The sequence below is a fragment of the Aythya marila genome (assembly GCF_965140915.1).
Source record: "Aythya marila genome assembly, chromosome: 3".
In the NCBI taxonomy this organism is placed as follows: Eukaryota; Metazoa; Chordata; class Aves; order Anseriformes; family Anatidae; genus Aythya; species Aythya marila.
This window is the reverse complement of record NC_139044.1, coordinates 72090972-72104235: the sequence shown is the minus strand read 5'-3', so window position 1 is coordinate 72104235 and position 13264 is coordinate 72090972. Positions and strand designations below refer to the sequence as shown.

The 13264-nt window shown below is 38.9% G+C and overlaps 1 protein-coding gene across 2 annotated transcripts in view; it reads left to right on the top strand.

The window, feature by feature from the left end:
• Positions 1–13264, top strand: part of REV3L (REV3 like, DNA directed polymerase zeta catalytic subunit) — a 116863-nt gene that overhangs the window by 39908 nt on the left and 63691 nt on the right. Inside the window, exons 2-5 of one of the 2 annotated variants that reach the window (XM_082757234.1) lie at positions 5232–5421; positions 8790–8864; positions 10305–10465; positions 12871–12967. In XM_082757234.1, the coding sequence (XP_082613360.1) occupies positions 5232–5421; positions 8790–8864; positions 10305–10465; positions 12871–12967 (523 nt within the window). Of the gene's footprint in view, positions 1–5231; positions 5422–8789; positions 8865–10304; positions 10466–11795; positions 11927–12870; positions 12968–13264 lie in introns of those variants that run through there. The other variant, XM_082757235.1, reaches the window with a different exon arrangement.

The window sequence follows — 13264 nt, the reverse complement described above, 5'->3', positions numbered from 1 at the left end:
TTTGCTCCCATCCTGTTGCATTGTATGGTGGTGTGGGAAAAATGTGTCATGGATCAGTAATTAAAGTAACAGTCCTAGGGAGAGTTTCAACAAAACAATGCTCATTTACATGTAGGAACGGCTTTTGTGCACTTGTTCCCTGTGGCCCTTGCTTGCCTTCTTATCGTGGGGGTATCTTGTTCTGCGGCAGAAACACCACAGGAAAATATGGTTGCTTGTAGACCGTCGTCGAACTTTTCACTAATGTCTCATGTTTATCTAGACTATGAGATGAGGTCTGTCATCTGTTCAGCCTGGAGAAGAGACCTAGGGAGATGTTATTGCAGCCTTTCAGTACTTAAGGGGGGAAAGATGGTGAAAGTTTTCCACTGAGTCGTGTAGTGGTAGGACAAGGGGCAATGGCTTCACATTGAAAGAGGCTAGGTTTCGATTAGATATTGAAGAGAAATCTTTTTACCACAAGGGGCGGTGAGGCCCTGGCACAGGCTGCCCAGAGAAGCTGTGGGTGCCCCATCCCTGGAGGTGTTCGAGGCCAGGCTGGATGGGGCTTTGGGCAACCTGGGCTGGTGGGAGGTGGCCCTGCTTCTGTCAGTGGTCTTGGGCCTTGGCTACATATCTTTAAAGGTCCCTTCCATTTCTATGAAATCCAGAACTGATGGACTTCTGTCTCCTCCTCACACACAGACTTCCATGCGCTAGCTGTGGTGAATCCTTAGGTTTTGTAGCTCAGGCAGCTGTCAGGATCCTTGTCTAAATGTATTCCGTAATATTTTTCATGGTTTTCATTTGTGCTGAAATTTGTCCAATTCGGTCTTAGCTCAAAGATGTTTTTCGAAGTTCAAAGCAAAATAAATTTTATTTTCAAATGGAGGATAAGCACTTCTCTGAGGATGCTGGAATACTAATCCTCAGGTTCTGCAGCTTGCTGTACTGGGAAATGAAGTGTACTTATGTCTGAGCTGGGGTTGGACCAGATTATCTCCGGAGGTGCCTTCCAACCTCAATTTTTCTGTGATACTGTATAGATTGCATCTCATTTTTATCCATGCCCATCATCCTGTGTGGCTGAGCCTTCCGGTGGTCAGAAGAAATCAGTTCCTGAGCAGAAATCTAGTCGCTTTGCTTTCCTTTATCCTACTGGTTTCATTTCTCTTCTAATCGTATCGAAGATTTCTGTCTCAGGCTTACTACAGCTTTTTCTTCTTCTATTTTAAATGATACCGTAGCGCAAGGATTACGTTTGGTATGTGTTCCTAATTGTAATGCATACAGCAGGCAGCTTCAAAAATTAGCAGGCTTGATTTCTTAATCCCCGTCCCATGGGTTTCAAGTGTACAAAATGCTGTGTTTGGCTTTAATGCTTCAGCAACATTTATGCCACTTGCTTTGGTAAGTGTGGGTTTAGGGCTCTGTCTAAAAAAATGCTAAGGCTCACTTTCTCTACTGTCTAAAAAACTAAATGTTTTTGATGTATTGATTGATTGTTACTCTGGCTATTCACCTCTATCGACGTTTAGTTTCCAGTTCCTTCTTTTCGTGGAATACAGCCAATTTGCTACTCAAGTATCTCGTAACATCTCGAGGTTTTGTGTGTTGCTCCCTTTCTGTGCTGCAGCAGCACTTCTCATGTTCATTCATTCACTGCTTCCCTCGGTGCCTGAAAAAGACTTGTGAGTGAGCTGCAGCTCTGCTTCCCGACCTGAGCCCCTTCCAGTCACGTGCTGGAGTGCTCGCTCTGTGACTTGCAGATAGCTCAACTGGTGCAGACCCCGTTCTTTAAAAGAGCTCGGGCTAGAGAGGTTGTTTGGGCAGCAGCCACATCCAGGCTGATAGCCCGTTATCACCACCAGTCGGTTCGTTTGCACACACAATTGCATTCATTTATTAACAAAGACATCATACGTACTGCCCGTGTACAGAACGGTTGTGATGAAACCTTTTTCTTGCAGACAGGTAGGTGGCCTGTCTGGTCTGGAAACTGGGAATCCCTCTGCACGGCTTCAGGTTTGCCTCAGGAAGCTGAGGGGAGCGGCTCTACAACCTGGATGGCTCTTCTCCAGACTGCACTGTGTGTAGAGCACTGCTTCCATCGATGCGGCAGATGCAAAGGAACTGATGAATGGATGTAAAAATAACATCTGCTGGGCCCTGTAGGTGGTCGCTGTTGTTCCAGCGGTATGAATGTGCTGCTGTCTGTATCTCTGAAGAGAAAGAGAAACATGAGATCGACGTGTTTAAAGCATAAAACCTCTTAACCTTATCCCAGGCCAAGTTTGCAATTTATGTTAATTGTAAGCCTGTGTGGTCTGAGATCCTCAGCGGGTAGATCTGTTTTCTTCTTGTGGCTCTGTTGGAAGGGATCCACTCAAATCTGTAGCAGCGTAGTGCAAACCACGGCCCCTGCTCCTGGGGTCCGGCCTCAGACCCAGCACCCCAACCTTTGGTGCAATTTGGGGTTTTTACTTCAACAACGGGAACAAATGACTGTGCTTACATCAGTAGGGTAAGGCTCAGGGTAACGCGGTTTGTAAATAAAAATAGAAGTAAAACCAAATGGCATGATAAATGAGTTAATGCTGACAAGGAGCAAAGTGAGGAACTGTATAAACCCATGTAACTTGACAGCTGCTAGCCCGCTTGCTTTCTGGGCAGAATCAAAACCGAGGAGTGACTCAGTGTGTGTGTTTTCGAAGATTTCCCTAGACTTAGATGGCATTTTGATTCTTTGGTCAATCGAAAGCTATAGTGTTTTCCATGGTGTTGGTTGGTTTTGTTTTTTGTGCACAGGAAGGGAATAGAGGGCAAGGGGACGGAAGGGAATAGAAGGAAGCTTCCTCTGTACATGTCCTGTTTTATTCAGCAATAAAGTGGTGTTTCAGTTCAGCAAAAACTGTGCAATATCTGCAATTGAAATGGATATATATTTTTAACTCAATTAACTTGAGTAACCAGATGCTAGCTGTAAAAGCTTTATTAATTGTTCTCTGTAACTTGAAAGGAACCTGAATTTAAATAATAAGTTCAGAGCATCTCCCTGTTTTATTTAGAGCTTTGTAATTTTGTTTTGTGGGCGAGCACGATTTAATTATAATTCAGAATAGTTTGGCAACCGCTAACGCAGATGTATTTGAGCGCTATCAAAAAGAACAAGAGTTCGTAGCTACTTCTGTAACAGACCCAAGTGAGGAACTGATTTGGCTTGACAAGGTAAAGGTAACAAAAGTGGGAATTTCTAACGTTCACAGGGGGATAGACCTCTATATCCGCCCAGAAGTTCTTATTCTGTAGCTCCAATATCAAGTGTAGCTTGGGGTGGGTTGGTTTGTTCATTTTTTTAATGCCTCAGTAAGCATTCGCAGAAACATATATGAAAAAAATGTTTTTTTTTCTTGAATGTCATTCTTGCATACGTGCTTTTTTTTTAATAATAATAAAAAAAAAAGGCAAAGGGAAAAAAAGGAACTGCATAAGTTTAGACCACTGCTGTTTTTAATATGGGGGTTAAAAACCCTTTATTTGAGGCAGTCTTAAGTACGGCCATGGGGAGACACACATCTGTTGGTGACTTCGTACAGAAAATTAATTGTCTGCCATCACTGCATGGATCAATACTGCCTCAGTTCACATGCTACTAATGAATGACTTTTCCCACAAAAAGGTGGCAGAGGTTCTCCTGCCCTATAAAGCTGCTGGTTCTGCCCTTTGTTTTGCCATTCAAAAAATTCTAGTTCATATTGTTTAGTTTCTTTAGTTTGGTTTCTTTAATGTGGGCAGATTTCATCGTACGTGCCCCCGATGTTATGAATGTGTATTGTGTACTTGGGGTGTATTTGGACATCGCTGGAGAGACTTGATGGGGTTGATTTTCTAGGAAGTGAAAAGAAAAAATCACAGTGGAGAACAGCACCATGTGCTAGCATCCTCTGAGCTGTTTCTAGGTGTAAAAATGGACAGACACCCTGACCCAGGAAGCCTGCTCTGCTTGCTCATTAGAGGACTTGGAGCTCTCTTTACTGGGTGGCCAGTGGTGCGTCCATGCAGATGTGAGATGAGTGAGTGTAAGTAGTACGGGCAAGGTCCCTCTGCTGAGAAATAATCTCAGGTTGGAGGAATAATCTCGTGGAAGTCTGTTCCTTGGAGTTGTGGACCAGTGAGGTTGTGCTGCCTCCCTGTAGTGTTGTGATTGATGAAAGCGGTGCCTTCAGACACTGTTTGGCTGCCTTGGTGCAGAGTGCCTGGCCAAGCAGAATACCAAATGCTGTTCCCTGTCATTGCAGTGGGGTGGGGAGTAGTGTGTGTTTACAGTAGTTTTCTGCAAACCTTTTTCACTGACCAGTGAGAAGTCATGAGGGCTTTTGCGGGCTCGAAGGGTGGCGATGTGGAATTTGTTAGGTTTGGGAGCGAATGCATGCTCTGGTGTTTTATGGTGAGGGAAGGAAAGAACATGTATTACAGCTGAGAAGAGACAAAAAATAAAAATATAATGGTCATGCTTGGGATATCCCGATCCACATCGCTGTCCTTACCTTGTCCAAAACAGAAGCTTGAGCTGTGGTCTAGTCCAGCATGATGTTTTTTTCGTGGTGTGTTTTTTCATTCTGCTGTTACTGCAGACTCATGAAAGCTAAAGCTGAGAAGTAAGCGTGTTGGTAGAAGGTTAGAGACCTGCACAGGCAGCGGAGACCTCACAGCGATTCACATACTGAAAAAGTTGAAAATCACTGTGTGTTTTTTTTCCACATCCACATAATTTATGCCTTAATGGCTAGAACATTGAATGTCCAGAGCATCCACCAGGTCATTCGTTTTTTAATTTCTGAGAAGTTATGTGCTCATCCCAGTGAGGAATGGGAATCATTTTGATATCTCAAAATATTTACAAGGGCTGGGAAACCATTAACCATCCAACACTAATTCACTATGCAAAATTATTCTCAGAGTGGTGTTATCTTATTGTTACAGATAAAATTGTTAGGATCATGCTTATATGATAGCAGAATTTGCCACTGTGTATGTCATCTAACCACATCTGATTCTTACTGCTGTAGTCAATGAATCAACTGTGAGAACTGCTCTAAATTGGCACCTTTGTATGAATTAGACCTGAACTTGTTTCAATTTACCCTGGCAGTAGAACCTGAAAATATCATAAAAATTTTCAAATTCAGGAACTACTTAAAAGAAATAATGATGTAGTCATTCAAAAATAAATGTTTGCTTTCTCTTTTTAGGTCAAAAGACTTGTCTCCACTTACATGGTATCTTTCCTTACCTCTACGTACCGTATGATGGTTTTGGACAGCATCCAGAACGCTATCTCCGCAAAGTGGCATTCAGCATTGACAGAGCACTTAATGTGGCTTTAGGCAATCCGTCTTCTACTGTTCAACATGTTTTCAAAGTGTCGTTAGTATCCGGAATGTAAGTATGACCTGCGACGGTTCTTTCTGTTATTTGTTTTGAAATGCTTTTTGCAGTTTGATTTAGAAACACTTAACGTGGACTTGGGTGACTGTGGTGCTCTTCCCTTTTTCTTTTTTCTTTTCCCCTCCATGTGTGATTTCCTACAGGCCTGTACAACTGAAAAGCTTTTCTCACTTGCTTTAATCTAACATAATCAACAGTTATGCTTGACACAAATGGTTGGCACAACATTTTTTCCTAAACTTGCATCCTACTGCCCATCATGTTTCCAAATCTGTTCCTTTCAGTTTATTCTGTCTCTGCTATAACAGCAGTACTTTCCAGCCAGCATTTGCTACATGTCTGGCTTATTCTAAGTTCCCCGTGACCAAGCATGTCTTGCAGGAGTCTGCCTCCAGGTCTTCTTTTTTTTTGATCATCTAAGATGGCCCCTCGAAGTCTACCACAGCGACTGTCAGGTCATGCTTATCCATCTGATCCTCCAAGCAGCACAGACCATGAAGATGAGGCTCTCACTTATCTGTCAAGCTGACTGCTCTGTTTTTATTTACTGTAGCTTTCTACTGCTGCTGAAACTATATATTATTACTGGATGTTAACATTTTAAGGATTCTCTTGATCAATTTTTATTTGGCTTGCATAACCAAGGACTGAAAAATGTGTCAAATCATGGTGAATAATAGCAAGCTGTCCTGGAGGAAAACAGTTAATCTGTATATGCATTGAATTTTTCATCTGCAAAACAATGTAAATGCTAATTTTCAGTACTGTGCAGCACTACCTTTTACTTTTCTTGTTCCACGCTCTGTTGAAAGACATCCTTTCCAACAATTAGTTTCAGGGAGATAATCTTTCTGTTCCCAGCTAGTTGTAGTGCTATCGTCTAGATATTGCTAGCAAAGTGCCTGCAATATCTTTTTTTATTAATATTTTTATTCAGAACGTTGTTTTTGCAATAGCAGGAAAGCTAACCCACTGTATTTTTTATTTTTGTTATTTCTTTGAGAGCTATGTGGACATTGACATAGCTGTTCATGTTTAACCCAGGCAGATTAAAATGTTGAAGGCAGTCTTTCTTCCTCAGATCGGTGAGAAGGCAGCAGACACAGAGTAGGAGAACCTGCCTCTTTGTCACCTCTCTTGCCTTAGAGTTCAAGTCATTATTGAAGGTCAGACTCTCACTGCCTCAAGCCAGCACTGGAAGGACTGTTTCAAGTATTTTCTTTGCTTGCCTAAGAGGCTGATGGGATACACCTAGCAGAAATTGCAACACACCTTCATCTTTTACCTGGGTAGACATGCTTATGTAGTGGCAGAAACCTGTTTGCTTTCTTCTGTTCTGACTGGAGTCATGGACCTTACAGTGTCTCCGTGGTGAGAAACCTGTATTTTTCTTTAAATCTTGGAGATTATCTGTTCTTTTCTGTATTAGTTGGAAAATTGTTATGTAATAAGGGTGTTTGTTTAAACCTTTGCAGGTTTAACATAGGATTGTTGTCGTGTTAACTTCAAACATAGTAGATGTCCAGGGATAAGCAAGGGGTTAAAATATGCTGTCAGCTTGCATCGTGTAGTTAAAGTAGGTGTTCATATCTAACCTTGAAGGGCTCATAAATCTTACTTTCCCTGTTGTGCCAGGTCAGTGTAAGTATGGATCATTTGCCATGCAAGTGCTGACTTTTTTAAAACTGGCTCTTAATTTCCCTGCCTACAGCATATTGAGCCATTGTAACTCAATGCGTATAAACTGTCATTAAGTTTCCGACAATTTCTGTAAGAGATTTCTTCATTATATAAGATCTCATTTTCTCCTTTTCAGCTCTCAGTTTGTTGTTTCAACTTATCTCAGCTTTAATAGCACAAACATCTTTTGAAACAGTTCGGTATAAATGTGTGCAAACATAATCGTATTAAGGACAGCAGTATTAATGCTGTGGTTGTGCAGTTCTGTTGAGTTTGCATTTAATTCAGGACTGGAAACCTTCTTACTACCTCATTTTTTAGATTTAGCAAGTAAGCATCAAAGCTGCACTTTCTAATAATACTCTTGACTAAGAGATTTTATTTTATTTCGGAGAGGTAACATTTAAATGGATGTATTCACAAACTTCTGTTGACTTCAGTCACGATTACTGCAAACTGTAGGCTTCTTGCATTTACCCAACGTGTTGAATTATGGCCTGTTTCCTTAACATGCTGTATTACAAGCATGTTAGATTAGATTAGCATTCTTGATGCTGAAAAGTCAGTAATTCAGTCAAGTAATACCAGAATTAATATTGCCTGTGCAACCTCAGCTTAATCTTGACATATTCATTATGACATGTATTCTTTAATTGCATTCTCAAATCCTATTTTCTTCAGGATTCATGCCTCATTTAGTGCACGAGATGACTAGTAATCACTGGAAAGGGGCAGCTATTCATTCTTTTAAGCTGCTCTCATTGTTCGGTTATTTACATTACACAGCTGATATTTATTCATTTACACCTGATCTGCGGAATTAATGTTCTCAAGGACTTTGTTAAAACATTTATCAGAAGAGTTGAACGCTGTTTTGAGGCAGTCCAGCGCTAATAAATGCAGTGAAAGTACTATTATGATATGGCATCAGTGTGTTTACATGGAGGGAAGGTGAGAAACAATGCTAAGCCAGAAGTACTTAAGTGAATTTTTGTTAGATATTCCAACATGCATAGAACCTATCGTTTTTATCTTTAACATTTTATTAGTAATGTAGTGCATCAGCTGCAGCTTTGAGTACTTGGCATTTCACCAAATAAAGTGGAAAATGTTTTAAATTAGTCCTTCAGAAAAGGAGTGGCAGCATTGAAAAAACACTACCTACCTGTCATTTTGTAATCTTGCCGTCTCTGGCAAACTTGTGACCCATGGTAAGAGCTTCCTGATGAACCCGCCTACCTGCATTAGACTGAAATTTCTACTGCAAAGTGTGCAGTGTAGCCCTGTCTTACCTCCCCAGCCTCTTTTTTTCTTTTTTTCCATTCTTGCTTTTGCCTTCCTCCCCAAATTCGCATGTGCGTGCTCCACATCTGACCCCACCGAGTCAGCCTCTTTTTATGAAATGTCTGTTCAGAAATGTGTGATGTGTTTTTAATAGTGTGTAAAGATAATGGGTTAAGATTCTGTTTTGAAATTGAGTCACAGTGTATTATTAAGTAATACATTTGGATTATAATGATTTTTGGCCCAATGCGTGGGAGTTTTCAGTCTCCTGGATATGCAGTTCATCCGTGTTTTTTTTTTCCCCCCTCTGGATTTTAATATGCTTCATGGTAAATTGCAGCAGAATAAATGCCACTGCATAACCGGCTAGCCTCTTGCTTTTACTTCTTCCTCTCCAGGCCTTTTTATGGTTACCATGAAAAGGAGAGACAGTTCATGAAGATCTATCTTTACAATCCTGCAATGGTAAAAAGGTAAGGATATGGTGGTGTGAAGTTCTGGCTTGTATCTTGAATAGAAAAAATAATATTTGGAGCAAGACTCAACAACATCTTAACAAGAGAAGCAATAGAAGTATTGTTCAAGTTTTTCAAAACAGTGAGAAAATTACTAATTTTAAGCATATCAGTAATTATTTTAAATGAATAACATGTTATGAAAACAAGACCAAATCATACATGCCTAGTTGTCTTAACTGTAATTACTCTGCATTTGAACATGTTTGCGTCAGGATATCTTTCCTGTAACGCCTGAGGAAAATGATGTAGTTAGTACATTTAGTGCTCTTTCATATATTATGAAATGGATTTTGGTAGTTCTTATGTTTTAGATTCCAGTACTCATTACTAAAATTAAAATATACTTGGAAAATTGGATAGTTTTTGTTATTAAACAGTTTCTATATTTCTCAATAGAGTAATAGCCTATAAAATAAAAGTACTGTTGACCTCAGACTTCCTGAATTTACTGCAACTACTGTGACAGTAATAAATAAGGAGGAATGATTTCTCAAGCATTGATTGTCTAGTATTGCCTCTCATAACTTTTTTTGAAGATCTAATACGTGATTGTAAGATGGGATTGCCTGTTTTTGTTCCAGGCTAGTAAAATTCCACATTATGTTAAATTTCCATCTTAATGTAATCTGTGCGCACGTCTGACTTGCTGACAGTTATTTGGACCTTTTACTTTGAAACTTCTCATGTTTGAATTACTCTTACCCAAATAAGGACTGACACTTCATGTAGTTTATTCTTTTAATCTTAGATAAAACTTTATTTTTTTGAATACAATTTATGGCATTTAGAAATACTTACTGCTAGTCTTTGATTTATAAAGCTCATATTACTTAGGGATAAATGTATTGCACCAATAGATAATTATGCAAATACCTGCAGTTGCTTTTTAATGTGCAGGTGTTTAAAACAGCAGATTTGTCATACTTCTGGGAAGCTATTAAAATGCTGCTTCTACGCAGACAGTTTGAAACTTTAAAAACATGCAGGACTTCATATATATGCAAGGGAGAACTGGAGAGAAATTCCAAGTTATTACTGGTTTGTAGGCATACAGCTGCCATAGTTGCTTTGTAAACAGATTTCCATGGACCACAGTGGCTTTGGACATGTTGCAAAAATAGTGCATGGTATGATTTTTCTTTGGAGGTTTTGTTTTATTTTTTTGTTTGTTTTAAAGCCGGAGGATTTACAGCTCCTTTGTAATTTACACCCAGTGTTCATTACCAGCAGACATTTTTGTGGATCCGTTATTGTGAAAACAAAGCTCTTAAGATTTACGACTAAAGCAAAATTTAAGAAGTGTACATACTTTATATTTTGGTAAAATCAGACATCAGTGTTGTTGTACAGTAAACACAATTGTTGTTTTATGTTCTAATTTGTTTTTAATTTTAGAGTATGTGAGCTTCTGCAAGGTGGAGCCATAATGAACAAATCTTACCAGCCTCATGAAGCCCATATTCCCTACCTCCTTCAACTCTTTATAGATTACAACTTATATGGAATGAATTTAATAAACCTGGCTGCTGTAAAATTCAGAAAGGCAAGGAGGAAAAGTAAGGAGTTTTTTCTTAAGACTAAGTAATTGTTCTGAAAGCTAAAAGCTCACATTTCAAATAAAATGTCACTAGTTGTAGCGTTCCTGCCGCGGTTTGTGTCTGAATGGGTATCACATCCTTATAGTTTGTCTTCTGGGTCAAAACAAATTCCATGTGTAATTTTTTGTATTTTTTTCATTTTCTGCCTGTGTATTGGGACTGGAGAAAAGACCATCTGAAATGAGATGCTGTGTATCAAAAACCACATGTTCTGTCAGAAATGTCACTTTGACCATTTTCACAAGACCTTCATCAGTCTTTTCAAGTTAGACATTTAAAACAAAAATCATTGTATTTGATATTTGAATTTATACAAAAGATGTGTAGTAATTGTGTTCCTTTAATTTTACTGACATTTGTTTTTCATCCCTATGCCAGTTTTAATTTATTTTCTGCTGCAGTAGTGACTTTTTAGTGCAGTAGTGACAAAATTTTAGCTAGATTATAATGTTCCACTGTTCTTAAGCAGAATGCTTCCGCTTGTACTAAGGTCATTTGCTCGCTGTTGAAATTTGAGGTATAAAAGTCTGAGCAATTGAGGTATTTTTAATTTTTCGTTTTAAAAATTAGCTTGGCATTTGGAATGTATACACTTGGATAAAACAGAAGATTGGTAAGAACATCCATAATTTTATCTAAATGCTTCAGTATAAAGGGGATGTAGCAGTAGGAAAAACATTATGTCTTTGGTACTTACATTTAGAAAAATAAATGTTGTTTTGCTAAATCATAATTGTTCTTACAGCTAAAGCAAGATTTTAAAAGAACGGTAAAGTACCTTTCTGTAAAAACAGGAAATGAATCATGCTGACTTTAATTCTTCCCGTTATTCTTATGCATATATATCTAGACAGCAATAGATTACTCCGTGGAGTTTCATAACATCTAAAGAAATACTCTTTCCATACACAGCAGTAGGCCGTGCTTTTTGGTGGTGTCGTAACTGCAGAAAATCAAAAGCTCAGCCACAGCATTTTCAGGACCTTCAGTCCCGAGGAAGTATAGTCAGTGCCTGTCATCTTCCAAACATCCAAAGTGGCCTTCTGGAGACACATAATCCAGCTGTATTAAGTAGTTGCCCCCATTGTTTTTCCATAGCTCTTCTTCCTTTTGCTTTCACATGATAGATGATAGAGATGTAAGCTGTTTATAGTCTCATTCATCATTTATTTAAGAATGAGAGACCTAGGCCATGCTTACCTGCCTGCTTGATAATGTCTGTGTCCTGGGGTGTATACATTCATTTTAGTCAACTGCAGTTTGTGCCATGCAGGCCAGACTGAACTGTGTGTCCTAGATGGCAGTAGAAGCCTTTACCTAAATACGTGCAGCATATTTATTTTTCCTCCCTTGCAGACAATGATCTAAAAATCAGTTTGATGAGGAATAGAAACATCCATAATCAATCTGTTCCTAAAAGTAAGTAGGCAGCATCAAAAGCCTGTTTCCAGTGCTATTTTTGTCACTTAGATGAGCAGACAGTTTTGAAGGCTGAGAGAGGTCAGCTGGTAAAGTTGTAGTAACAGGAATACACAGACATCAGCTGATATAGCTGAGAAAATTCAAGGTTCAAGCAGGTCTTTTATGTTGAAGTGGGAGACTGAGTAATTTTTCAGGTTTTCTCCTCCAGTTTCCTCTCCAAGCCCATTCCAGGGCTTTTTTCTTTCCTGTGCCACATCCGTGTATATTGTCTTTCCTTCGTCTGAAGAGCGAAGGTTCAGAAGGAGACCGCAAGGGAAGTGGTAAATCTTCAAAGGGGACTTCTCCAGGATGACCTTGGAGCACACTTCCTTACACTGAAACCTCCAAGCGAGTGTTTTCTGCATTTGTAGGTCAGACGATGTCTGCCTTCATTGTAGTTTTACACTTCTACTATGCCACTACTTCTGGAATGTATTGTATTCTCTTTCAGCTCATGGATAAGAAAGAGGAAAAGTGTGACGCAGAATTTAGTGTTTACTTTGGCTTCTAATTTCCATTGGGATCTCACCTGAGGACCCAGACACTTGGGAATCCTGAATTTTACTTAAGGCTAAGCAATGATGTACTAACATACTCAAAAAATAACAGATAGAATTTAGGTTAAGATATGAGCAGACAACAAACACCAAATTCAATTGTAATAAAGTTGGTGCATTGAGAAGACTTCTTGTGTGTGTCCATATGTAATTAAGAAAGTCATGACATTTCAATGAGAGTATAGTTATTCTGAAGCCACTATCATGCAGTGCAGTTTATTCTTCAGAAGCATTTTGGCTGATAATATTAAATAATAGTTGAAATTATGTAATTATATTTGTAAAAAAATTAAAACATTACTGAAGCATAAGTTAATTAATGTCTCATACTATTTTTCTTTTTAGGTGATATATCAGGTGCAAGTAAACATCATAGAATTCATTTTGCAGAAAATTCAAACAGCACATCTTTCATCGAATGGGATGAAGATGAAATACCAAGGTCAGTGTGCCTAATTTTTTTTAACATACGCTGTTCTTGCTCATTAGTAGCAACTTCTATGTGCTACAGGATTCCAGTCTCACATTTAAAGGAACCCTATATACAGGGTTTTATATGTTTGTTTGTTTTGTTTGTTTTTTAAAGGCACTAAGGTGATGCAGATGATCATTATTTTGTTTCTTAGTATTTTGTCCACCTGAGACTTTGTATCCTTGGTAAATGGTGGGGAGAATCTAACTGGAAGTTAACAATAACAATATATAAGGCAGATCCAGTTTTCTGATTCTTAGAAAATAT